At 43.3% G+C, this 26,559-nt stretch overlaps 1 protein-coding gene across 3 annotated transcripts in view; it reads right to left on the bottom strand.

The window, feature by feature from the left end:
• Nucleotides 1-26,559, bottom strand: part of LOXL2 (lysyl oxidase like 2) — a 177,135-nt gene that overhangs the window by 92,110 nt on the left and 58,466 nt on the right. For all 3 annotated transcript variants that reach the window (XR_004539830.1, XM_033948229.1, XM_033948230.1), the window contains exon 4: nt 10,196-10,407. Coding sequence is in view for 2 of the 3 variants with exons in the window: in XM_033948229.1 (XP_033804120.1) it covers nt 10,196-10,407 (212 nt within the window). In the remaining variant the exon portion in view is untranslated. The remainder of the gene's footprint in view (nt 1-10,195; nt 10,408-26,559) is intronic.

Raw genomic sequence — 26,559 nt, forward strand, 5'->3', positions numbered from 1 at the left:
CAAATTCACTTACAAATTGGAATGCAAAATTTGGGTTGAAGAAGCTAAAATCAATTTCTCATTCAAATAGTTAGGCTCAATGAATTGCCTTAAAGATCGCTCACAGCATCTTAAATTTTATCTGGTTCTCCAAAGCGAGCCAGTGCAAGACATAGAGCAATGCAGTAACTTTATCCCTAAGTTTACTGTGTGTTACAACCCTTATAGCCAAAATTAGAGTTCACTGTAACCTTTTCACTGCTTTCTTTGGCAGGCCTGAATAAATTGCATTATAATAGTCAACATGACTAAGTAAGAACTGTCATCTGCATTACTGTCTGAAAATCATGTGGTCTCAAATATGATCTAAGCTGCTGAACCAAATTTAGCTTATACTAGGCCTTCTTTTAATCACTCGATCAATCTATGAATCAAAAGCTAAAGAAGACAGCCAAAACCATACTCAAAGTCTTTATTTCCTGTTCAACAGGAATAGCAAAACCCAATAACATTATTCTGGTTAATATTCAAAACAAATGAACCAGTCAGAAACAGCTTCTTGTTTGGGGATATTGAGAAGGGGGGCTGACCTGGTGTCTCCAAGTTCTGAAAGACAGTCAGTAAGATTGTTGACTTGTTGAGTTACTTTCAGTATTTAGAAACATAGAAACATAGAAACATAGAAAGATGACGGCAGATAAGGGCCATAGCCCATCAAGTCTGCCCACACTATTTACCCACCCTCTTAAGTCTACTGACCCCCTAAAGAATAATTGTAATTATATTGTCACTCTACTGACCCGCTCATTCAGTCCTAGTGACCCTATCCCTTGGCATGACCTCGTAGGGATCCCACATAGGTATCCTATTTGTTCTTGAAGTCTGAGATGCTGCGTGCCTCGACCACCTGCACTGGAAGCTCGTTCCAATGCTCAATCACTCTCTCCGTGAAGAAGTATTTCCTGGTGTCTCCACGAAACTTCCCTCCCCTGAGCTTGAGCGGATGTCCTCTTGTGGTCGAGGGTCCCCTGAGAAGAAAGATATCATCTTCCACCTCTACCCGTCCCGTGATGTACTTAAATGTCTCAATCATGTCTCCCCTCTCCCTACGCTCCTCGAGAGTGTAGAGCTGCAATTTGCTCAGTCTTTCTTCGTACGGGAGACCCTTTAGCCCCGAGACCATCCTGGTGGCCATCCGCTGAACCGATTCAACTCTGAGCACATCCTTACGGTAATGTGGCCTCCAGAATTGAACACAGTATTCCAGATGCGGTCTCACCATGGCTCTGTACAGTGGCATCATGACTTCAGGTTTCCTGTTGACGAAGCTTCTCTTGATACAACCTATCATTTGCCGTGCTTTAGATGAAGCCTTCTCCACTTGAGTGGCTGCTTTCATGTCAGCACTGATGATTACTCCTAAGTCTCGTTCTGCCGTAGTCCTGGCTAAAGTTTCTCCATTCAGGGTGTAAGTTCTGCAAGGATTTCCGTTGCCGAGATGCATGACCTTACATTTCTTGGCGTTGAAGCCCAGCTGCCAGATCAAGGACCAACTTTCTAAAGTACGCAGGTCTTGCTCCATAGCATCCTGAAGATTATAGCCGTTTACTACATTGCATAGTTTGGCGTCATCAGCGAATAAAGTTACCTTGCCTTGGAGCCCTTGAGTCAGATCCCTAATGAATATGTTGAAGAGGAGTGGGCCCAGGACCGAACCCTGTGGCACTCCGCTGGTCACCTCCGACATTTTAGAAAGGGTACCGTTGACCACCACCCTCTGAAGTCTGCCACTAAGCCAATCTTTAACCCATGCAGTTAGAGTCTCTCCTAATCCCATAGATTTCATCTTGTTCAGCAGCCTGCGGTGTGGGACGCTGTCAAACGCTTTGCTGAAGTCCAGGTACACGACGTCCAAGGACTCTCCTGAGTCTAGTCTTCTTGTTACCCAGTCAAAGAAGCTTATTAGATTGGACTGGCATGACCTACCCTTGGTGAATCCATGTTGGCTGGGATCCCGGAGATTTCCCTCGTTCAGGATCGTATCTAATTTATACTTAATTAGTGTTTCCATGAGTTTGCACACTATTGAGGTGAGGCTTACCGGTCTATAGTTCGCAGCCTCAGCCTTGCAACCCTTTTTATGTAGAGGAACGACGTTGGCTGTTTTCCAGTCCAACGGAACTTTCCCCGTACTTAGTGAGAGATTGAAGAGCACCGCCAACGGTTCTGCCAGGACATCTCTCAATTCTCTGAGCACTCTTGGGTGTAAATTGTCCGGTCCCATGGCCTTGTTTACCTTTAGCCTTGCCAGTTCGTTGTAGACGTCCCCAGGAGTGAACTCAAAATTCTGAAACGGGTCATCCACGTCTTGTATTATCATCAACTGTGGTCCGTGTCCCGGTGCTTCGCAGGTGAAGACTGAGCAGAAATATTCATTTAGTAGTTCTGCTTTTTCTGAATCCGCCACCGCGTAGTTTCCGTCCGGTTGTCTAAGGCGTACTATACCGTCTGTGTTCCTTTTCCTATCGCTGATATACCTAAAGAAGGATTTGTCCCCTTTTTTAATGTTTTTTGCCAGAGTTTCTTCCACTCGACGTTTGGCCTCCCTAACTGCTGTTTTGACCACTGCAGATCTGGTCTTATATTCTACTTTAGTTTCTCTTCTCTGGGTGCGTTTGTAGGAAAGAAATGCTTTTTTCTTCTCCTTAATGAGGAGTGAGATCTCTTCAGTGAACCATTGGGGTTTGTTGTTTCTTTGCCGTTTATCTACTGATTTTATGTAGCGATTAGTTGCTTCGTGTATGGATGATTTCAGGTACGACCACATAGTTTCCACATTGCCGGTCTCTGCTTGATCATGTAGCGTCTGATGAACGTGATCTCCCATACGTGCGAAGTCGGCGCCCCGAAATTTGAGCACCTTTGTTTTTGTAATTGATTTAGGGGATCCTTTCCCAATGTTGAACCATACCATGTTATGGTCGCTGGAGGCTAGCGTATCTCCTACCGAGACCTCTGAGATGCTTTCCCCGTTTGTGAGTACCAGGTCTAGGATCGTCTGGGCCCTAGTGGGCTCCGTTACCATCTGTCTGAGATGTACTCCTTTTATGGAGTTCAGAAGCCTCCTGCTGCTGCTGGTTGCTGCTGAAAATGTGTTCCAGTCTGCATCAGGCATGTTGAAGTCCCCTAGCAGCACAGTGTCACCCCGTAGAGTTATATTCTCTATGTCTTCAATTAATTCTGCGTCCATGTTTTCCGGTTGTCTTGGAGGTCTGTATACCACACCAAGATACAGGCATTTTTTACTACCTCGTGCCAGGTTAACCCAGAGGGACTCCCCGGTATACTTGACATCAGTGATCCTGGTAGTTTTGATGTCTTCTTTAATGTATAGTGCTACCCCTCCACCTAACCTGCCCTCTCTGTCCTGACGAAGTAGATTGTACCCCGGTATAGCCATATCCCACCCATGTGCGTCAGTGAACCAAGTCTCGGATATTGCCACCACGTCCAGGTTGGCATCCCTTATTTCAGTTTCTAGTTCTAGAATTTTATTGCCTAAACTGTGTGCATTAACATACATGGCCCTCCACACTTTGTGTTTGCTGAGTCCCTGTAAGGCTATTCCTGACTGAGTCTGTGTGGCTCCAAGAGAACTGTTTGCATATTGGGTCCTTACCTCGGAATCTGAGTGTCGACTCGTCCCATCAGGATAGTTCCTTTCCACCCCAGTATATGAGTAGGTCCCCTCCCCCAACTTACCTAGTTTAAAGCCCTGCGAAGTAGGCGGGCTAGTCGGTGTCCGAAGATGTTCTTACCTCTGCTGGTCAAATGGAGTCCGTCTGGTCCCTGTAGTCCTTGCAGCGCCTCTCTATGATCCAGGCCACCCTATGAATATTGCATTGGAATTTCACCCTGAACCTAGTGACCAGGGAAAAGTAGCACTACTTGGAGATGTGAAGAGCTCATGCCAGTAAACTGTGACAGTGGTTCCTATTCAGGGGAGCATGGAGGCTCCTCTGAGGGCATGGCTACAAGATGATTACTTGAATTTGAGAATTTCTTTTCTTACGTTATACATTCTGTACAATAAACAAGCTTTACATTTTCGTAAATATAAGTAAAGTGATTTCTTTTCATTTTCAGCTCTCTGAGTAATTGTTTTTGTTGAGGATTCATGTTTGGCTACCACAGGAGCCTATTTTGTAAAGGAAAATAGGCACTTAAAAAGCAATAATATAAAGGGGTCTCACTTTAAAAGGCCATGCCTAAATAGCAGTGTAAAAATGTCCGGGCTTAAAGCATTGAATTTCCAGGTTTATGGAACCAGCGAGAACATAGCCATTTACATGCAATACTCAGTACTGTACCTAATCTGCTATGGTGAACCACATAAAGATAGGACTGACTTTTATGTGACTCTGTTTATGTGGTTACTATGGCTGGTTATGTGTTGACTATATCAATACTTAACTGGCCATAGAACACCTTCAAGATAGTCTGTTTTGAGTTGGGTGCTAACAGGACAATTTTAATGGCACTCTCCGGTTCCGTACCACTGAATATTGCTATTATTTGGGTTTTTGCCAGGTACTTGTGACCTAGATTGGCCACTGTGAAGACGGGATACTGGGCTAGATGGACCATTGGTAGTGAATTCTATGTTCTTATTTTATTTTATTATCTTTATAAAAATTACATGATTTCTAACATATTCTATCTAAAATGAATATTTTACTACAAGTATAAAGTGCAAAGTACAATTTTGTGCAAAAGACAAAACTGGACTACGGCAGTACTCAATCCATATTGCATACTCATAGAGCAAACTCTATCTTCCGTTTTCGTTAGGAGGCTAATGGCAGCTAATGAAAATGGAAGATAGAGTTTGCTTTATGAGGAGAATATAACATTGTTTTACTTAGTGGATTTGGAACACTGTGAATCACGCACCGAGATAACTTGTCTGGCTGCGGTAGTAGAAGATATTTTGATTGGTGAAAAGGACAGAGGTAAATGCCGATTAACTTATAAATTTCCTTTGGATTGAACTTATGAATTATACTTTTGGATGAACTATAAAAAAAAGACCAATTGAAGTTTTATATGAACAGTATGGATTGACTATTGTCATAGTCCAGTTTTGTCTTTTGTCTTTTGCACATAATTGCACTTTGCACTTTATGATGTAATTTTTATAAAAAGAGATAAAGATGATAAAATAAAATAAAATAAGAACATTTTGAGTATAGAATTTGTAAAGTGAATGTTAGGAAGTTTATTAGAACATCCTGGTTTTTAATTTTGTGTTAAACCATTGGTAGTGAATGCCAGAATTCAAAAAAGCATGGGATGAACACAGAGGATATCTAATTAGAATATGAATGGTATAAATTGAAGAACTAAGGCCAGTACCAGGCAGACATGCATGATCTGTGTCCCATATATGGCAATTTGGTTTAAGATGGACTTGGGAGGGCTTCGATGGGAGCCCAGCAATTTGTCACATAGGACAGTGCGGGGCAAACTTTCACGGTTTGAATCCCGCAAATGATGAGATGGTTTGGATGGGCCGGAGTGAGATTCAATGGCAACTCCAGTAGTTGAAACCTAAGAACAGTACTGGGCAGATCTCTAAGGTCTATGGCCCATAAACAACAAAGAAAAGAGACATTGTAATATAATCATGAAATTGTAATGCATGTAATTATAGGGCAGACTGGATGGACTGTTCAGATCTTTATCTGCTGTCATTTACAATGTTACTATTGGTCTGACCCAGTATGGCTATTCTTATTTGTCCGGGTTTTGAAAAGCTTCTAGCAATGAGTGACGTCGGGCATGACATCATTGTGTCACACCACAGCATGCGCAGATGCTGTCCCGACGAGCAAACAGGTTGAGGGGGCGGGGTTGGGGCAGAACGGGGCATGGCTGAGCAGAACAGGGCAGGCCTGGGAGCAGGGCCAAGGGTGCAGATTTTTGTTCCCAAAAATCTGGTAACCCTACCTACATCGACTAGGCATGCTCATGTAGGGTGCTTAACTTTAGGTGGACTATATAGAATTTGCCTGTTTGTGGTAGTGGCAAACTGAATTCAGCCCTAGTAATGTCAAATTACATTTTTGCAAGACCCTTCTAGGAATACTAGTGAGGTATTATGATTTTAGTTCTTGAGGAATAAGCCTAAACATTAATTTGGAGTGGGGGTAGGGGCCATGAGGCTGAAGATTTGCCTGAGGGAGGGATATTAGTTTGCACTGGCTCTGGGGCCTGCACACTCCCCCCATAAGAGTTTTAAATTATCATTTAGCAATACTGCAGCTGTGCTTGATCCTCTATGTGTTAACCTCATCAAAAGCCTAAGTTTGCTTCTTGGAAGTATATAAGAGTGTTAGTGTGTGTAGGGGGGGGGGGGGTGGAAAGGAGGGGAGAATCTGGCAAAGCTGAAAGAGATTGTTTGCAGGCAATCACATAAATCCAGATAGATTATGTATTGTATAGAGCAGTCAACAGAACACTTTAATAGTGAATGGCTAAGGATCAGACTACAGTCTTTGAATGTTTCCTATTAGACATGTTCTTGTGCATTTCTAGGAAACATGGAGTGAGTTGAAAGATTTAGATGTTTCCATAGTTTATAGCTCTAATGTGACTAACAGAGACCTCACGGTATTAATGGTCCCCAGTTCTGGCCCTGGTGAATCATCAAGAAGTCTGGTTTCCAGAGTAACTAAAACATACAAATTAACCTACCTCACAGGTTCTTGAACATTCACTGCACATATTCTGGAAAAATAGGTCTAAAATCTTACAAGTACTTGAGCTTGGGAGTGCAGGATATTATAGCTAATATAGTAGAATCCCAATTAACCGGTACTTAAGCAACCGACACTCTCACCCAAACAGCATACATAATCACCGGAAAAAAATTCATCCCCGAAGCAGCAGCAGTGGTCCTGAGCCTCAACCCCAACTCTCCTACCAGCCCCAAAGCAGCTGCAGTCCTGAGCTGCGAGCCCCCTCCCTACAGCCCTCTCCGAAGCAGCGGTCCTGAGCCATGAACCCCCCTCCCTCCATCCATTCCCGAAGCAGCAGCAGCGGACCTGCGCTGCGTACCCCCCACTGTCCCTCCCTCACCAAAACAGCAGCCAGAAAACAGAGGCAGTGCTGAAAACATACTGCTCATGGCCACCCTGGCAAGGCCTTTCCTCTGTTGCATCACTTCTAATGGACTCTAGAGGAAATGGCAAACACTTTTAAAAACAGCTCTTTCAGACCCCGCCCCCCCCCCCCCCCAATTTTGTCCACAGGCTGTAATAACCTTTACTCACATGTGTTCTTAAGATGATGCAGTCTGCCTCAGTTCCAAGAAGTAGCTGGATCTGGGAGAAGAATCCTTGCCTCAATCCGTCAGTTCTCTAAGTGTTGAAATCCTTGGGCTTCCAGTCAGACCGAAGTCGGACTTAAACTCAACCCCCATTAAACCGTGCATGTGAAGGGGGGGGGAGGCAAAATAGCAGCCAGCACCCTGAAGAGCCCTGCTGAGCCCCCTGTAGGAGCCTAAAAGCCTATACTCAAGCACCTGCAATTCAGTAGCTGAGCTAAGCTACTAAGAATACGGACCCTGAGCTCCACCTAGTTTTCTGCATGCTGGCCAAACAGGTCCCCAAGGGATTAAATTGCCAGCTGCAGACCCATGTCTGTTTCTTCTCCATGCAGGCAGAGCTTATTCCTACATTGAGGAGTTCTGGTGCACCAAAATCCACAAAAAAATATGAACAAACACCGAAAATAATGAAATATACATGGCAGATCAGAAAGACACCTTCTGGCTCACATGCAAAAGGAAAAACTAAAGGGAGCAGCAGAGCCCTCTGGAGAAGGAGGAAGAATTTAAAAACTGGAGTGGTTTCATTCTACATGGTTCGTGAGCATAGGGAGAACACCCTGCTGTCCAGAATGACACACCTATTGCACTAGATATACCTTTAAAAATTACTTTTTAAATTACATGTCCAGTTTTTTTTTTTAATAATAATTAAGGTTTATTATAGGGGGATGTGTTATAAAGATAGACTATTTCTAAATAAGATATGACACACACAGAGCTTCGCAGATAAGTTACAGAATTAAAATGACTAAAGTTACCATTTTGTCTATTATGCAAGGATGAAATATTGCACTAAAGACTTTCTGATAATTTATATTGGTTTTAAGAAAATACGATCCAAAAGTTGGCATTCCCAAAAATTTGGCACTCAATGCTAGTCTACAATGCCCATTATAGTCTACAATGCCCACTATAGTCTACAAGATGAATGCCCATTATAGAATAGCATTTACTACCAAACTTGGTTCCAAAATTTGGACGCCATGACATATGCCTGTTGTAACCAGGTATAATTCCTGGTGTCCAATTTGGCCGCACATCCCCAGTATTCTATAATACTAAGTGCTAGATAAACTAAAGTCAGCGATTGTCACTAAACCTGTTTTCACAGCTTTAGCAATGACCACTTTTACCGACCTGATGCACAAAACAGCCCACCACGTGTTTTTTCCCTTGATCACCCATTTTCCGATCCGGTCATGCAAATTATCTAAAACCGCATGCAAAGTAGCCAAGCGATTGATGCACTAACATTGTTTGGCTATTCCAAAAAAACAAATGGGGAGGGGAAGGCCCATCATTTAGGACTGGCGGCCTGAAGCACGAACCTCAGAGCGAACTTCCTGCTTCCATCTTTTTAAAAAGGTATGGGGGAGGTTCGGGGTGGGGGGGGCATCTGGTGGCAGAAGGGAGTAAGCATCCCTCCTGCAATTTTTTTTTTTTTTTGTTCGGGGGCAGTGGCTTGGGGGTGCCTGGCACAGGGGAGGACTATGTCGCAGGGGTGTACTGCGTGGCAGGAGGGATTGGGCATCCCTCCTGCCATTTTTTTATGGGTTCAGTGGCTGTGAGTGCCTGGCGCCGGGAGGGGGCTTTTTATTTTTTTTTATGCATGTGTAGTACACACACACAACATCTGTATCATTAATAAAAAAGAAACCCTAACAGCAGTGACAGGAGGCTGCGTCCCCTGTCACTGTTGTTAGGACTCTGCGCATGTGTCAATAGTTCATTGAGCGATTAATCGGTCATGTTTGCATGCAAATGATTTGTACCTCCAAACAAATCCATTTGCATGCAAACTTGATACTGCATCGATCTCTGCTGGAGAATCGGCCAAAGATTCGGTCAACATCGATCCAGTCGGTATCTTTAGTGAATCTAGCACTATGTACCATTTTTAGGAACACCCCTGACCTTCCTAGGCCACGGCCACTTTTGGATTGCACACCATGGGATTTGGGTACATGTTGTAGAATAGCACATAGCAAGATATGAATGCAAATTCAAATTGGTATCAATTAGTGCTGATTAGAACCCAATCATGGCACTAATTGGCTCGTTAGCCAATTTAGTCTGGCAAACATCTTGGATCAGTGCTCAAATATCAAGGCCCAGTTGTGGGTTCCATTGGGTATCATTGACTATCCATAGAAGTAGGTGGAATGCCCACAGTCCATGCTTGCTCTGCCCGGGCACCATCTGGATAGCACTGAAGTGGTGTGTAAGAATTTTCAGCGGGACTATCCAGATGGTACTTCTAAAAATTGGTAGATAGGGCACTTGTCCATCTAGTACTGGGTGGGCAACCCAGTCCTCGAGGACCACAGCCCAGTTGGATTTTCAAGATTTGGACAATGACTATGCATGAGATTGATTTGATTTAATTTAATTTACTGATTCCATTTATGCAAATAGATCTCATGCATAGTCATTGTAGAAATCTTGAAAACCCCTACTGGGTTGTGACTCTTGAGGACTGTGGTTACCCACCCCTGATCAAGCAGCTTCCCCATACAAATCAAAGCTTTTGAATATCCAACTCGGCGTATATAGCCAAAAGTCCGATTCAGGTTGATTTTTCAGTCCAGCATCAGGGATACGGTTTTTCCTAAACCTAGCACAGACATTTCTGTGATTGCTTCCCTTCTCTTATCACTAAAATTTGCTGTGAAGGAAATTCATACAACTCTGCAATTCTATAGAAGCAAACCTGACAGTAAGAATGACTTCAACTAGGCTCTGTGAGCATCAGCTAGAATGTACTTGCTCAGCACGGCTTAAAATGTGGGGAAGCACCAATTTGTTATATCCAGTTATTCTTACTTGTAGACTCTGTTATTGTATTTCCTTTCGCTGGGGAACCCAAACATCCCACAGATGACCCGGGAGTTCCTTGGTGTCCAGTCAATGTTGCAAATCTGCTTCCAGCTGCCTTCATCCTTCACCTCCACCTGACCCTCTGTCACTGGAATGCGCTTCCGGTATGCAGACAGAACAGGACGTATTCTTATGTCCTCTATTTGGATATTCAATTGCTGGAGAAACAGCAGGAGAAAGAGAATATAGCATGTGGAGGATGTCAAGGAAGTACAGGTGAAGATCAGATACAAAAGACTCAGTTAAAACAACAATATGTGTTTTAGGTTATTTTCTGTTATGTCAACTTGAAGTTGTTCTTTAATTTTGATACCTATAAAAATAGCAGGTCTGCCTTAATCTGATGAAAAATAATTGTCCCAACCTGTATTGCTTATTTGTTTTGGTATATGTTCTTAACTTGTAATATCATATCCCAATTTTTAAATTGTACATCGCTTAGAAGTATTATAAGCGATACTATCAAATTTTAAATAAACCTGAAACCTGATGTTGCTATTGGTATGGATGACAGCTTAATTAGTAAACACTCTGCCAGGCCACAGGGATGAAAAATGTCAAAAGAATGGTGTCTAATAAGGTGATGTCTAACAAGGGAGTTAGGCACCAAGATCCCCTGGCTTAGAAAATTTCCCTTGGAATCGTGGTTTAGTAGGTGCCATTTCATAGCAGCTGTTCCTCTGGCTTGTGGGAGTGCAGGGAGGGGGTATTAGGTCAGGAGTGAAAAGGACATGCATAGATTTCAAATTTTGTGTCTGTGTGAGTTATTTTTCCTCCAAAACCTCAGCCATGCAAATATTAGTGGCACAATACATGGTAAAAACGACCTTTAGGCATGACATGACGACCTTTAGGCAATCCAGGATGATCAAAGGCATTTCTTTGGGTAAAGCAGTGTTTTTCTTTCCACTCAGAAATAAATGTTTATGTGGGTGAAGTTATACACATACAGCTTGTACATGTGTAACTCTATAAAGAACAGGGATCTCAAAGTCCCTCCTTGAGGGCCGCAATCCAGTCGGGTTTTCAGGATTTCCCCAATGAATATGCATTGAAAGCAGTGCATGCAAATAGATCTCATGCATATTCATTGTGGAAACCCTGAAAGCCCGACTGGATTGCGGCCCTCAAGGAGGGACTTTGAGACCCCTGATCTAGAATAAACATGGGCCTTCCTGATAGCTAGGGTTGGGAAAAGGTTTGCATTTACACATACGCGTAGGGTTACCAGATCTCTGGCAAAAACTCAAACATGTCCTCTTTTTAGAGGACTGGCCGGGTGCCCAGATGGATTTCCAAAACCCAGCAGTTTGTTTGGGTTTCGGAAGGCCCTGAGCTTGGGGCCACATCTGGAGGGCCTCCAAGCATGCGCAGATGTGATGCAATGACATTACACGCATGCATGCATGTGTGTGATGTCACTACTTTGCATCTGTGCATGTTCAGAGGCCTTCCAGACGTGGCCCGAACTTGGGGAAGAAGCGATGAGGTTTTTTGTGGGGGCGGAACAGGATGTGACAGGGGGCAGAATGAGGCAGGGCAGCACTGATTTCAATGGATAGAATCATGGACTACAAATGCTACACTTGGGGTGTAAGTTTAAGAAACAAAAGAAATAAGATGATACCTTTTTTATTGGACTAACTCAATGCATATTATGATGAACTTTTAAAGGTAACCCTTCTTCAGATCAGAAAAAAGCAAACGTTGACAAATATCAGTATATATAAGAAAAAAACATGAAAGCATTTTGGGGATTGGAGACAGAAAGGTGGTTGGACAGAGCTATCTTTCAGTCTCCTATCCACCCGTACTAATATTTGCCAACGTTTGCTTTTTTCTGATGTGAAGAAGGAGGATTATTTCCGAAAGTTCACCCAAACAGTATAGCATTTGTAGTCCATGATTCTATCCACTGAAATCAGTGCTGCAGGTCCCATAATGCAATGTGATCAGGGCAGGATTAATTCATCGAGGGTCCCTAGGCACACAAGTCCACTGGGTCCCCTGCCCCACCCCACCCCACCCCATGCCATGCTCCTTTCCATACCCCTGCCTCCATTTATTTACCCATTTTCTTATTTCTTACTTCTTTATTTCCACTTTATTTCTTTTTTTTTTAATATAATTTTCAACAACAGATACAAGAAAATAAGACTTCTTGTGAAAGAAATAGAGCAATAATAAAATTTACAAATTATCATTTTAAATGAAAAGTAGAATAATTGTATATCCTTACTTAGACCACAACATAACAAGGGGGAGTCAAGGCCAGAATATATGAGAAGTAAATTTCTTAATCAATAAGGCAAAATATTAAAGGAAAGGTTTAACACAGGTTTGCTTTCTTATAATTCACTTCGTCAACTTCAGGCTATCTTTTTCAGTTCCAGAAAGGATTTTAAATGGCCAGGGAGAAAAAATACATACTTCACTATACATTTGCAAGGATATACTAATAGGAAAGATGCTCCCAGGGATATTATTTATCGATGTATCAATTCACTATCCTTTATTGTAGCTATTTTGTAAGCTTGTATTGATGGGACCTCATTTTGTAGTTTCCCAATTACATTTTTAGTTTCAGTATTTGACTGTTCAATAGTTTTACTTAAATTGTCCAATTTGGCTCCAAGAGCCTTTGCCTCTTCAGTTGTCTTCATCGTGGCAAAATATCCAATTTCTGGAGTATCTTGAAGATTGCAACTAAAGTGTCCTCTCTGGCAGGGGAAAAATCCCCAATGCTGGTCTGCATTGGCAGAAGCTCATCTGCTGTGAAGCCTTCCTCTGTGGTTGGATCGGGTGCACTCTCGGTTCCTCTTCCTTCCACTTCCAGGGCAGGTGCCTCAGCCAGACAGGGAGGTGGGACATCCAGTGTGGGCGAGAGCGAGATCTCCTGTTCCAGCGAGAATGAGCCTTCTCTACTTATTCTCGCAGCAGGAGTCAAATCGCCCATTCCAGAGCAAACTGCTGACAGGTAATGCTCCAGTGTATGCTGTGTGAGGGCAGACGAGGGGGTTGGGGAGGTAGGCACCCTCACACTATCCTTCCTTTTCGTATGTAGCATCTTAGCGTGGAAAAGGTTTTTCCATTTTCTCGGTCGGGCAGCGCGCACCTCCACTGCTACCTGAGCATTCTCAACGCTGTCAGACTAGTGCCGCCATCTTGGCCACTCCCCCCTCCCTCCACTTTATTTCTTTTAGTTTAAAATTCAAAACAAACAACAAAGATTACCATACCAGTGCCAGTGTAGTTTTTCTTCTATGCAACCTCCAAACATCTCTGACCAAATCCCCCCTTCCTTCCTAGAGGAAGAGATCTTCAGCCAGCAGAGCTTCGGGAACCAATCTGTCGATTAAATCGGGAAAGATTCTGGAAGACTGGAAGGTGGCGAATGTTACACCGATCTTCAAGAAAGGTTCGAGGGGAGATCCGGGAAACTATAGACCGGTGAGTCTGACCTCGGTACCGGGAAATATGGCAGAGTCACTGATAAAGGACCGCATCATTGATCACCTTGACGGACACAGGCTGATGAGGGCCAGTCAGCACGGTTTTAGCAAAGGCAGATCGTGTTTGATGAACTTGCTGCACTTCTTTGAGGGAGTAAACAGACAGATAGACAAGGGCGACCCAGTTGACATTGTATATCTGGATTTTCAGAAAGCGTTTGACAAGGTTCCACATGAACGACTACTTCGGAAAATTGTAAGCCATGGAATCGAGGGTGAAATACGTGGATTAAAAACTGGCTGCAGCATAGGAAACAGAGAATGGGGTAAATGGACAATACTCAGACTGGAAGAGCGTCACCAGTGGGGTGCCGCAGGGCTCAGTATTTGGACCTGTGCTCTTCAACATCTTTATAAACGATCTGGACATTGGTACGACGAGTGAGGTGATTAAATTTGCGGATGATACAAAGTTATTCAGAGTAGTAAAGACACAGGGGGATTGCAAAGACCTGCAAAGTGACATAATCAGGCTCGAGGAATGGGCATCGACATGGCAGATGAGGTTCAACGTGGATAAGTGTAAAGTGATGCATGTAGGTAACAAAAATCTCATGTACGAATATAGGATGTCCGTGGCGGTACTTGGAGAGACCTCCCAAGAAAGAGACTTGGGAATTATGATCGACAAGTCGATGAAGCCGTCCATACAATGTGCGGCGGCGAAAAGGGCAAACAGAATGCTAGGAATGATAAAGAAGGGGATCACAAACAGATCGGGGAAGGTTATCATTACACTGTACCGGGCCATGGTGTGCCCTCAACTAGAGTATTGCGTCCAGCATTGGTCGCCATACATGAAGAAGGAAATGTTCGGAGAAGAGAGACTAAGATGGTTAAGGGGCTGGGGGAGTTGCCATACAGCGAAAGATTAGAGAAACTTCTCCCTCAAACAGAGGAGATTGAGAGGGGACATGATCGAAACATTCAAGGTACTGAAGGGAATAGACTTAGTAGATAAGGACAGGTTGTTGACCCTCTCCAAGGTAGGGAGAACGAGAGGGCACTCTCTAAAACTGAAAGGGGATAGATTCTGTACGAACATAAGGAAGTTCTGCTTCACCCAGAGAGTGGTAGAAAACTGGAACGCTCTTCTGGAGTCTGTCATAGGGGAAAACACCCTCCAGGGATTCAAGACAAAGTTAGACAAGTTCCTGCTGAGCCAGAATGCACACAGGAAGGGATATTCTCAGTTAGGGCGCTGGTCTTTGACCAGAGGGCCGCCGTGTGAGCGGACTGCTGGGCACGATGGACCACTGGTCTGACCCAGGAGCAGCAATTCATATGCTCACCAATTTATATTTTGCATTTGGGTAGGATGCATGGGGCATAGCGGGAAGAAAATTTAGTGCCTGCCATTTTATTGGACTAATACATTTCTCAATTAGTTTTCAGAGGTTAAAAACCTCTTTCTTCAGGTCAGTAAACTATACTGCTGTTACAGTATCCCTGTCCTGACCTGAGGACAGGAGTTATGGCCTCTGAATTAGTAAAAAAATGTATTAAAATTAGTCCAATAAACAGTATCACCGTATTCCCATTTTCTATTCATAAATGATTATCAACACAGCTACAATAATACTTTATCCTAAAGCTAACGAGACCATTTATTTTTTTCATCAAAATGGGACATCTATTAATTGTCAGTCCTGCCCCCAATCCCACCCCCAATTTCTTCATTTCATTTTTCATGTACACATAATATCTTCATATTAATTCATAATGGTAACCTTAAAATTAAAAAAAAAACTACAAAGCACACTATACGCAGAGAAAATGTTAATTATCATTTATATTTGGGGGGTTTTCAAAGATGTCAAGGCAAATGACTTTAAAATATGCAACTAGGGAATGACACGGGGACAAATTTGTCCCCGTCCCCGCAGGAACTCAATTTCCCTGTCCCGTCCCCACGAGTTTTGTCGCTGTTCCTGTCCCTGCCCCATTACGGTAAGCTCTGACTTAACCGCACAAGCCTCGGACACTTATGATTTTAAAGTGTTTGAGGCGTGTGCAGATGAGGACGGAGCTTGCAGGAATGGGGGAGGGGCAGGAAAAGAACTCACAGGGATGGGATGGGAAAATGAGTTCCCGCGGGGATGGGGAAAAATTTGTCCCCATATCATTCTCTATATGCAATGTCACCTCAGTAACTATAGAAAAATAGACAAATATACAGTAGTGCAAAATAAAGACGGCAGATATAAATTCTCAAAACTGACACATTTTGATCACTAAATTGAAAATAAAATCATTTTTCCTACCTTTGCTGTCTGGTGATTTCATGAGTCTCTGGTTGTGTTTCCTTCTGACTGTGTATCCTTTCTTTCATTTCTTTCTTTCTGCACTCAGGCCCAACAATTGTACCTTTCTATTCCCTCCCTCCTTCCATCATATGTCCTTAGTGTCCCCAGTGCCTCTGTCCTGTGTCCCTAGTGCCTCCTTCCCATGTCCTTAGTGCCCCCTTCCTATGTCTTCCCTTGCCTTTGTCCCTCTCCTGAAGCCAGCCTGCCTGCCCACCTCTTTCCCTCCCTCCAGTGCCTGATTCAACCCCCCCCTGCCCATCCGTCCGTCCGTGTACCGCCGCTGCCTGCCAGTCTGCCTCCCTGCTGCGCCGATTCAAACCCTGGGCTGCCGCCACTGCTTCTTGTCTTCTTCCCGACGTCAATTTTGATGTCGGAGAGGAAGTTCGGGCTAGCCAATTACTGCCTGGGAAGAAGGCAAGAAGCAGCGGTGGCGGCCCAGGGATTGAATCGGCGCGGCAGGGAGGGAAAGTGATCGCCCGTCCTGGTGTCCCTGCGCACAGCTTCAGGACGCTGTCCCTGAAAATGGGACATTTCGGTGGCCTGAAGTGGTGGATCGGGACAACGGGACAGTCAGTCCGAAAACGGGACTGTCCCGTTGAAAATGGGATGTACCTTACCTTACCTTACCTTACCTTACCTAAAGCAAAGAGAAATAAATAAAACAAATAGAATTTTTTTTCTACCTTTGTTGTCTGGTTTCTGCTTTCCTCATCTTCTTATCATTCTCTTACTTCCATCTACTATCTGCCCTCTCCATTTGCTTCTCTTCTCCTCCGAAACAGGAAGTTATGTCATGAGGGGGAGGAAAGAGAAGGGAAGTAGACACGCACAGTATTAGAGCTTACAGGCTGTGGCAGCGGCAGAAGAGAGGGCAGCGAGGGAGTTGAAGGGAGGGAAGTTTATACCACCTTACCACGCAGTCGGGGGCCCCCTGCCCTGTTTGCTGCCCTCTAACGCCAGTCAGGTTTTCACAATATCCAGAATGGATATTCATGAGAGAGAAACCAGAATGGCGCTCCCTAACCACTAAAAATGACTCCACCCTTCTTCCCTCATCTCCTTCAGCCGAGGTCCTAGCAAAATTCTTCAATGATAAGATCTCTACCTTAAGGCGCTCCTTCCCGCCCGCAATCTCCTACAATTCTCTGGTGCCCCCCGAACCCAACCCCACCCTAGCTGCTCTCAACCCCATCCCTGCCGACAGATCCTGGACTGTCTTCGAGCTCATATCTGATTCTCAGACCCTTAAACTCTGCCTCAAGTTAAAATCATGCAACTGCATCCTGGACCCATTTCCCTCCTACCTATTTGAGAAAATCCCTGCACAGGCCATCACATCTCTTACCAAACTCATAAATTCTGCCCTATTATCAGGCCTATTCTCCAGTGAAATGGGACACATCGCATTGACCCCTTTACTGAAAAAAGCTGATCTAGACCCCTCCATACCATCCAACTACCGTCCAATAGCAAATATCCCTCTCCTCACCAAACTGCTCGAGTCTATCATATCTACCCAGCTCTCTTCCTACTTAGAAAGATTCTCCATCCTCTTACCTTACCAATATGGCTTCAGACCCAACTTCTGCACTGAATCCCTATTGGCCTCTCTAATCTCTAAGGTTCAGCAACTGCATTTTCGTAACAAGTTTGCTGTCCTTCTACAATTCGACCTCTCCGCAGCTTTTGACGTTGTCCACCACGACATTCTAATTTTCCAACTCTCCGAGATAGGCATTAGCTCCATAGTTCTTGATTGGTTCTCCAAATTCTTGCGCTCCCGCTCTTACATGGTTAACATGAGCGGCACCTCATCCTCCCTCTGGACCCCGACTTGTGGTGTCCCACAAGGCTCACCCCTCTCCCCAATCCTCTTTAACATTTACATGTCCTCCCTAAAACTACTCCAACTATCCCCCCTTGAAACTCTTTACACTTACGCTGATGACATCCTCGTCCTCCTTGAGACCGACTCGAACCTCACTAACCTCTCCACGAACATATCCTCATGCATAAAGAACCTCCAATCCTGGGCATTCACAATGCATATGAAACTAAACGAGTCCAAAACAAAACTCCTTTGGCTCGGCTCAAAATTAGACCATCTACCTTCCTCCATCCCATTGTCCTCTGGCCCCCCATTACAGCTCGAGTTCTCAAGCAAAGTTCTGGGTGTCACCTTAGACTCTTCTCTATCCTTCAAAGAACATCTCCAATCCCTGGTGAAGAAATGCTTCTTCAGCCTTCACATGCTAAGGAAAGACAGACCCTATTTTCACCAAAAACACTTCGCAGTCCTAGTACAATCCATCATCCTCTTCAGATTGGATTATTGTAATTCTATCTACCTCAGCCTAACCAAGAAAAGCCTCCACAGACTTCAGCGGATTCAGAACGCCACAGCTTAGCTTGTTTTCGCGAAAAGCAAATTTGATCACCTCTCATCACTCCTGTCTAAGCTCCATTGGCTCCCAGTAATCCCCAGGATCCACTTCAAATGTGCATGTCTGGCCTACAAGATCCTACATGGCATCCTTCCTGCCGTTATCCCTCTATCCTGGAACTCCCCAACCCCTACTTCCTCCAGATCCTCCCAAATTTTTAAACTATCCTTCCCTTCCATAAAAGGTATTTCCCATGCAGGCAAACTTGGGTCATCCCTCCCCTTTAGAATCACTGACATCTGGAATAACCTCACCTCCCCACTCCGAACCTCAAGCTCCCTCCAACTCTTTCGCAAACACCTAAAAACCTGGCTATTCTCAAAACTGTAACACTTCCCCCCTCTTAGGCCTCTCACCTTCCCCCTTTACACCTAACTCTTTAATCTCTCCACTGTAGTTCCTCTCTCATCCTTCTTCCTGTAAACCGTGCCGAGCTCCGCATTCGTGGAGATGGTGCGGTATATAAACCCAAGGTTTAGTTTAGATTCACATACAGTGGAGGCAGTGAATACAAATCTCTCTCATAAATATTCATTGTGGATATTCTGAAATCCTGACTATCTAGGGAGCCCTCAGGACGGGTTTGGAAATCACTATTCTGGAGCATTTATTTCCTTGGGCTTGATTTATATTTTTGAGGTATGTTAATGTCTCTATCATATCCACCCCCTCAAATCTCATCATATCCCACTTTACCAGAATCCTTGACAAGGTTAAATGCACAAATGCAAATAAACATATAGACAAACAGCATTGTGGCTATATAGTTATTTTGCTGGGTTTAATTTATCTAATTCAGAAGGAAATGGATTTTTTTCCTAAGTGAAGAAGCATACTCCTATATGCATCTACAAAACTTTTAGGAATTCAAGCACAGAACTGGAAAATGTTACTACTGTGGGCAATTAAAAAGTAATTCTACAAATTTCTAGAATAATCTAAGCCTGGTCTTTCCTCTGTGAAAGAGAGACCACAAGGCTATCCCCAGCTGCATTATAGCTTTGGCTTTCATCCAGCCCACCAGATATTTCATGAACTGAAACCAATGACCAGGTGCAAGAAGTCATTTCCAGTGGGGAAATGGCCTTAGAAATTCCAAAGAAAAGCAGATGTTTTAATAATATGAAATGAATTACATGTGCCTTCACAAATCCACATGTTTTGTTTGCTACTAACATTTACAGAGATGGCAGAGCATTAACTCCTTATATTGAAGAACTTCTCATTTCAACCAAAAGGCCAAGAAGGCTTTCTTCTCACTTCCCAGTTCATATCCTTCACTTGAATGCCAACCAGGAAGAGTGAGAACAATCCTGGAATGAACTCCCAAGCAGCTTACGACGACTTACCACATACTTCCAATTCAGGAAGGCACTGAAAGCACATCTATTCTCTGCCGTGACCTGTTATAACGTATTCATGTGTATGTGGTCTATACCTCTCTATCATTTCTAATATTATGTAAGCTGCAATGATTCCTAGTTGACATTTGTGGGATACAAGAATCAATATGGTACTTAATTCAGATATGTCAAGCTTGAAGAAAAAACAATTTGGATTCACGTATAATTCAAAAGAACTAATATTTCACTTCCCCATCAAGAACTTTCATCAGAAATGCAATGTTTGTATTATGCCTATGAGCCAAAACCTTGATGAGTCAGGTGACTTATTTTTTTTTATTCTTATGGGATGTTATTGTTTCTTTTGCTTTTGAAAGTACACGTGCATCATGACCATGGACCGCTTTACATGGGAAAGGCAGCCAAAACATTTTCATGCCATTTATTTTTCTGGGCGCTTTTTTTCATTCCAGTAGGAACCTTGATGCCACATGCTGAGCCTCCAGTACAAAGAATATAAAAAGGTTGCAGATCATTCAGAATACGGCTTTTCAGTTGATTTTCAACTTGAAAAAAATTTGATCGTGGAACTAAATTCTATTGGCAGCTACTTTGGCTCCCAGTTAAGGCAAGGATATTATTCAAGTTAGGTTGTACCTGTTACAAGACATTGTTTGGCCTTATACCTGATTATGTCCCTCTTTTATGAAAGCATCGCGTGGGTTTTAGTGCTGGCCGCCAAGCTAAACCCATGGCTAGCCCAAATGGTCTTCAAGGCCCCCAACTACCTCGGCTTTAGAAAATCACTCAAAACCCACCTCTTCCAAAACCAGGACCCTTAATGCCCCTTCTTTATCTACCAACACCTCTCCCCTCCTACCGAACTACCCCCCCCCCCACCCTGACCTACTCTCCCCTACTTCTCGTAGTTCGCAATTTTGAACAATTTGGTATTGAACCGCTTGTAACTCTGTTTAATTGATGTGAACTGCCTAGAATTCTTCTGGGTATGGCTGTATACAAAAATAAAGTTATTATTATTATTATTATTAAATGCTCCGACGCTTATAGAATTCCTTTGAGCGTTGGAGCAGTTAAGGGCAAATTCTATAAGAAGCACTCAAAAGTTAAGCGCTTAATTAGGCACTGTTCAGCGCGATTCAAGTAAAATTGGGTGCTGTTTAATGAATCACGCTGAGCGGAACCTATTTTAGAGGCGCCCAATAAATAGGCCAGCTCTAGGCACAACTAAAAGTTAGGCGCCTAGCTGAGCGCTTAAGCACGCTTAAAAGCAGCGATTCTGCAACAAGGCGCCTAACACGTAGCCATGCCCACGCCTAACATGCATAGCGCCTATTTTTTTGAAGGCCGCCTAAATTTTTAGAGCCGCCTTGTTACAGAATCGCGCTTTCTTGATAGGCGCCTATCTAAATTAAATAACAAACTCAATTAATCTTTTTAATCAGCACTGATTGAAACATAGGCGCCTATCTAGTTGGGCGCCTCCGAAATAGGTGCCTAACTTTAGGCACTGGTTACAGAATTTGGGCCTTACTGCCACTGCCGGCGCTAAAACTTGCGCTATGCGTTCGTAAAAGAGGGGGTATATTATTGATCACTTTAAATTTACTGACAGAAAACATTTTTCTTGGCATTTCTCCTACTGTAAAAGATTTTTCCATAGAATTTTGTCTTTTCAAGTTGGACCATGGGATAAATCCGTTTCTGTCCAGATAAACTCTAACTCCTATCTTTCCTTTAGAAAAATGCTAAAGACCTACTTATTTGATAAATTCTTCTGAATGTGATTATTGTGCTTGTACAGTCTCTTGATTGTTGTTAACCACATTGAACTGAGAGGTTACTACAGAATATAAGTGAATTTGTTATGTTATGTTATTATGATATCTGGGTGCCTAGATGGCATTACACTTCCCCCTCCGTATTCGCAAATTCCATATCTACGGATTCGGTTATTCGCGATTTTTGACCAAAAAATAAATTTTTATTTTTCAGGCTATTTTTAGCCCTGTAAGCCCTCCCCCCCCTTAAGCCTTACCTGGTGGTCTAGCTGGTTTTCAGGCAGGAGCGATCTTCCCACGCTATTGCCCCGTGTGGATTGCTCACAGGAAATGACTCGAGAGACTACGGGAGCTCAAGGCAGCCATTTCCTGTGAGTGATCTGCACGGGGCAGGAGCGTGGGAAGATCGCTCCTGCCTGAAAACCCACTAGACCACCAGGTAAAGCTTAAGAGGGGGGGGGGCTTACAGGGCTAAAAATAGCCAGGGGAAGCGGGATAAGGGCCGGGGGGGATAAGGGCAGAACCGGCTCGAATATTATTTGCGGTTTTTCCATATTCGCAGGCCGGTTCTGCCCCTAACCCCCACGAATATGGAGGGGGAAGTGTATATAGTAGAATACAAGTATAAGTCAGCATCAGCACATAACAGGAGTGAGAGGATTGGAGAAAAACCAGGGAGGAACCTATGCCATAAACACTCAGCATAACGGGGGAGAATAAACAGGCTGCTAACAATCCAGATAGAGAAATAAAGGGCAGAGAGGTGAAACACTGGTCCAGAAAAGAAGAAGCGATACCTGATAACTTATAACAGGGCACATCTCAAAGGAGACCAAGAACTGCTAATATGTTGAACATCTTTGATACATTTTCAACTACTTTACTTTGGACTCCTTTTACTAAGGTGTGTTAGGGCCTTAACGTGCGGAATAGCACGTGCTAAATTACCACGCGTGCTAAGCCTTAATGCCAGCATTGAGCTGGCATTATTATAGAAGCATACCGCGTGATTTAGCGCGCGGTAATTTCGTGCGAGCGCTAAAACCTTAGCAGACCATAGTAAAAGGAGCCCTTTGTTTTTGAGAACTGTTTGCCTCATCATTTGATGCTCTATATATTTTGTTTCTTGGAAGGGATTAGATAAAATGGGATTGTCTTCCTTCTTTTTCCTTAGAAAGTGTCATTTTTGGTACTCATTAAAACACTATGTTCTAAGTGAATATTCAGCCATTCACGAGGTTGAACATACTTGCTTGGGGAAAAGATTTAGAGGTGGTATGAGCATTTTAGCCCACAAACACCTCCAATGTTGTTTGCGTATCCGTTTATGGGGTCACATTCAGCCCCAATTAACTCTGAGTGGTGTGCTACAAATAGAAATAGGTACAATGGACAGCCACAACCTGCTGCCCTCCCCCCCTCCCAAAAGGATTCCTTCTCTTGGATGGTGGGTCCTTCAGAAGAGGAAAAAATTCTTCAGGGTGTGTTCCCTAGTAGAGGCCGATTAAATTTTGGTTTTGGTTTACAGCACGGAAACTGACCCCAAATCATTTTTCTGCCTGGTTTCAGTTTGATCCAAAAGGCTATGGCCATGGCTCTGTTTTTGGTGTTTTTATCTCCCTCCCTTCCCTTCCCCTCTGAACAAGAGCTGACTTTCCTTCTTACCCATCTGTAGGGGTCCCCTTCGGGCCTCTCATGGAATCCCTGGCATCCTAGGGGAGTAGTCAGGGCAGGAGTGATCCTCAGTCGCTCCTGTTATGATGGCTCTGTTCTCAAAATATCTGTCATGACCGCTAGTGGCAATCTTGCGACATTGCTGCAAGAGGTTATGCCAGTCATTTTGAAAGTAGAGCTGTCATGACTGGGGATCATTCCTGCCCTAACTACACGACTAGACCACAAGGGATTGCAAGGTGGTCTGGGGTGGGGAAGCTACTCTTTGCATATTTTTTCTGTGTGTACAATGTGATTGCAAGTAATGTTTGATAGCACTGCACAACAAAGTTTTTGCTTCCTGAACACTGCTGGGTGTTTCTTATAGAATTTTGGGTGCTGATCATGAATATTACATCAAAAATTACCCATCACGTACCATTTCAGAGAAATCTTCAATTTTGTCGTGATTTTTTCTTATATTTGGATGCAAACAATTTTTTCTCCCATAAGTGTCTTATCAACAACGGTTTGTGCCGCCTGGGTATGTCCATGCATAAAATCTAGCCAGGTTGGAAGCTGTTTTATGGAAGATGACATCCTGGGCATGTCTGGGCAGGTCTGAACGAGCTTGCGCTGTCTCACCATGCTATAATGGTGGCTTCCATACACCGATCCTGCTCATTTGGTTAATATAGATAGTCCGTGTGTGTATATAGTATCAGTATAGTAAAGTATAGTAGTATAGTAGCTGTAGCAATATAACAGTAAGTAAGCTTGATGCTATAGACGTTTTGGTGTCGGGCAATATGTCTCGTCGGTGTCGTAACAGCCGCGACACATTCTGCTATATCTGTGGGGAATATACACTTACGCCTCAGAGACGTTCGATGACTGCCCTTGTAAAGAAAGCCTATCATCTGTATTTTGGCTGCAAAATAGGTGATCAAGACAAGCAATGGGCGCCTCACATTTGCTGTGCGACATGTGCTGTTAGTCTGAGAGCCTGGCTCAGAGGTACTCGAAAGACGATGCCATTTGCTGTTCCGATGATATGGCGAGAACAGAAAGACCATGTGACGGACTGTTATTTCTGTTTGACTAATGTGTCTGGTTTCTCTGCCAAAAACAAGAAGTCAATTGAATATCCTAATCTGCCTTCAGCAATGAGACCCATGCCACATGATGACAGTCTTCCAGTTCCGAAACCACCAGAGGATTGGACCTTAGACGAACCAGATGAAGAAACTGCAGTGCAGGGTTCTAACAGTGACATTGACCCGGATTTTGAACCATCCTCATCAGGCGATCCACATCTGATAACACAGTCCGAATTGAACGATTTGGTCAGAGATTTGGGTCTGTCAAAAGCAAAAGCTGAGCTGCTAGGTTCGAGACTGCAGGAATGGTGTTTGCTATCACCAGGTACGAAAATTTCTGTGTTTCGAGACCGGCATCATGATATAACCAAATTTTTTGCACAAGTCGACAGTCTCTGTTTCTGTTGTGACATTGAAGGATTGTTCTCGGTCTTTGGTTGTGATCACAACCCGGAAGAGTGGCATCTTTTCATTGATTCGTCAATGTTAAGCCTGAAAGCTGTTCTGTTGCACAATGGCAACGTTTATCCTTCAGTACCTGTTGGCTATGCAGCACATATGAAAGAAACATATGAGAATATGGAAATGTTACTAAAGTATGTCCAGTATACCAGGTATAACTGGAATATCTGTGGAGACCTCAAAGTCGTTGCTCTGTTACTAGGACTGCAGCTTGGCTATACAAAGTACTGCTGTTTCATCTGCGAATGGGACAGCCGAGACAGAGAGTCGCACTATTCTAGAAAGAACTGGCCACTCCGTAAAAAGTTAGTTCCAGGACAGAAAAATGTAGCACATGAATCGCTTGTTGACCCGACAAAGATATTTTTGCCTCCTCTTCACATTAAACTGGGACTCATGAAGAATTTTGTGAAAGCAATGAACAAGGAAGGGGAAGGTTTTCGTTATTTAAGACAGATGTTCCCAAGAATAACTGATGCCAAGATCAAAGAGGGTATTTTTGTTGGCCCCCAGATCAGACATGTTATGAGTGACAAGCGATTTGAAGATCTGTTAGTTGGGCCGGAAAAAATTGGCTGGAAAGCCTTGAAAGACGTTGTTGACAATTTTCTGGGCAATTACAGAGCCCCAAACTACATTCAGCTGGTAGACAAACTTCTCAAAGCATACAAGAGAATGAAGTGCAATATGTCACTCAAGATTCATTTCCTCCATTCACACTTGGACTTCTTCCCCGCAAATCTCGGTGCTGTGAGTGTCGAGCACGGTGAAAGGTTTCATCAAGACATAGCTACGATGGAGAAACGATACCAGGGCAATTGGAATCCGTCAATGCTTGCCGACTATTGTTGGATGCTACAACGTGATGCACCAGACACTGAATATAAAAGAAACTCGGGAGCAAAACACTTTTAATTCTGTTTCATTTAGTCGCTTGTGCGAAACGTAAACTTGACTATATATTTTATTGTCAGTAAACATAAAAATGTCTATTTCTCATAGTTCTTACGTGATGCAGTAAAACCAAAACCATATTTGAGCATACCAAGTTGGTACCTGTCATAATCACCAAAAACTTTTCAGGAATCAAGACTTAACCAAAAAATTGTTGTGCAGTGTAGTTTATATGATAAGTGGAGCGTTCCAAATAAATGCTTTTGATACAAAAGTTTAACTGGAATTTAAGTCCATAAATTTAGGAAGATAAGCTCTTTAACATAACTTTTATTCTTCTATACCGCCAACAATCAAACGACTTCTAAGCGGTTTACACAGAAGAGAAACTGGACAATCAGCGAAGTACAAAGTATTGAGAATAAAAGTACAACATATTATCTATAGTATAGACAGTTTAAAATTGTTATTAAAAATAAAACTTCAGTTAAGAAATAAATTTATCAAATAGTACAGTCTTAATCCCCTTTTTGAAATGCGCTGTAAGATTGCATGGTTCCGTTAATATAATTGCCCAACTAGGACTGTTATTTACTTGCTTGGAATGCTAGCATCCTATCCAAAAACGACCTGTATCTACAGCCAGTGATCCTAGGATAGGTAAATAATTTCAATTCCTGGTTATCCTGGTAGGGTTGAATAGCACAAAATGAGATAGCAGGTAGGTAGGGGCCAGTCCACAGCATAAAAGGCCCTCACTCATCAGGGTTAAATCATCCAAGAATATCACAAAT

Source organism: Geotrypetes seraphini, chromosome 6, assembly GCF_902459505.1.
Source record: "Geotrypetes seraphini chromosome 6, aGeoSer1.1, whole genome shotgun sequence".
NCBI lineage: Eukaryota > Metazoa > Chordata > Amphibia > Gymnophiona > Dermophiidae > Geotrypetes > Geotrypetes seraphini.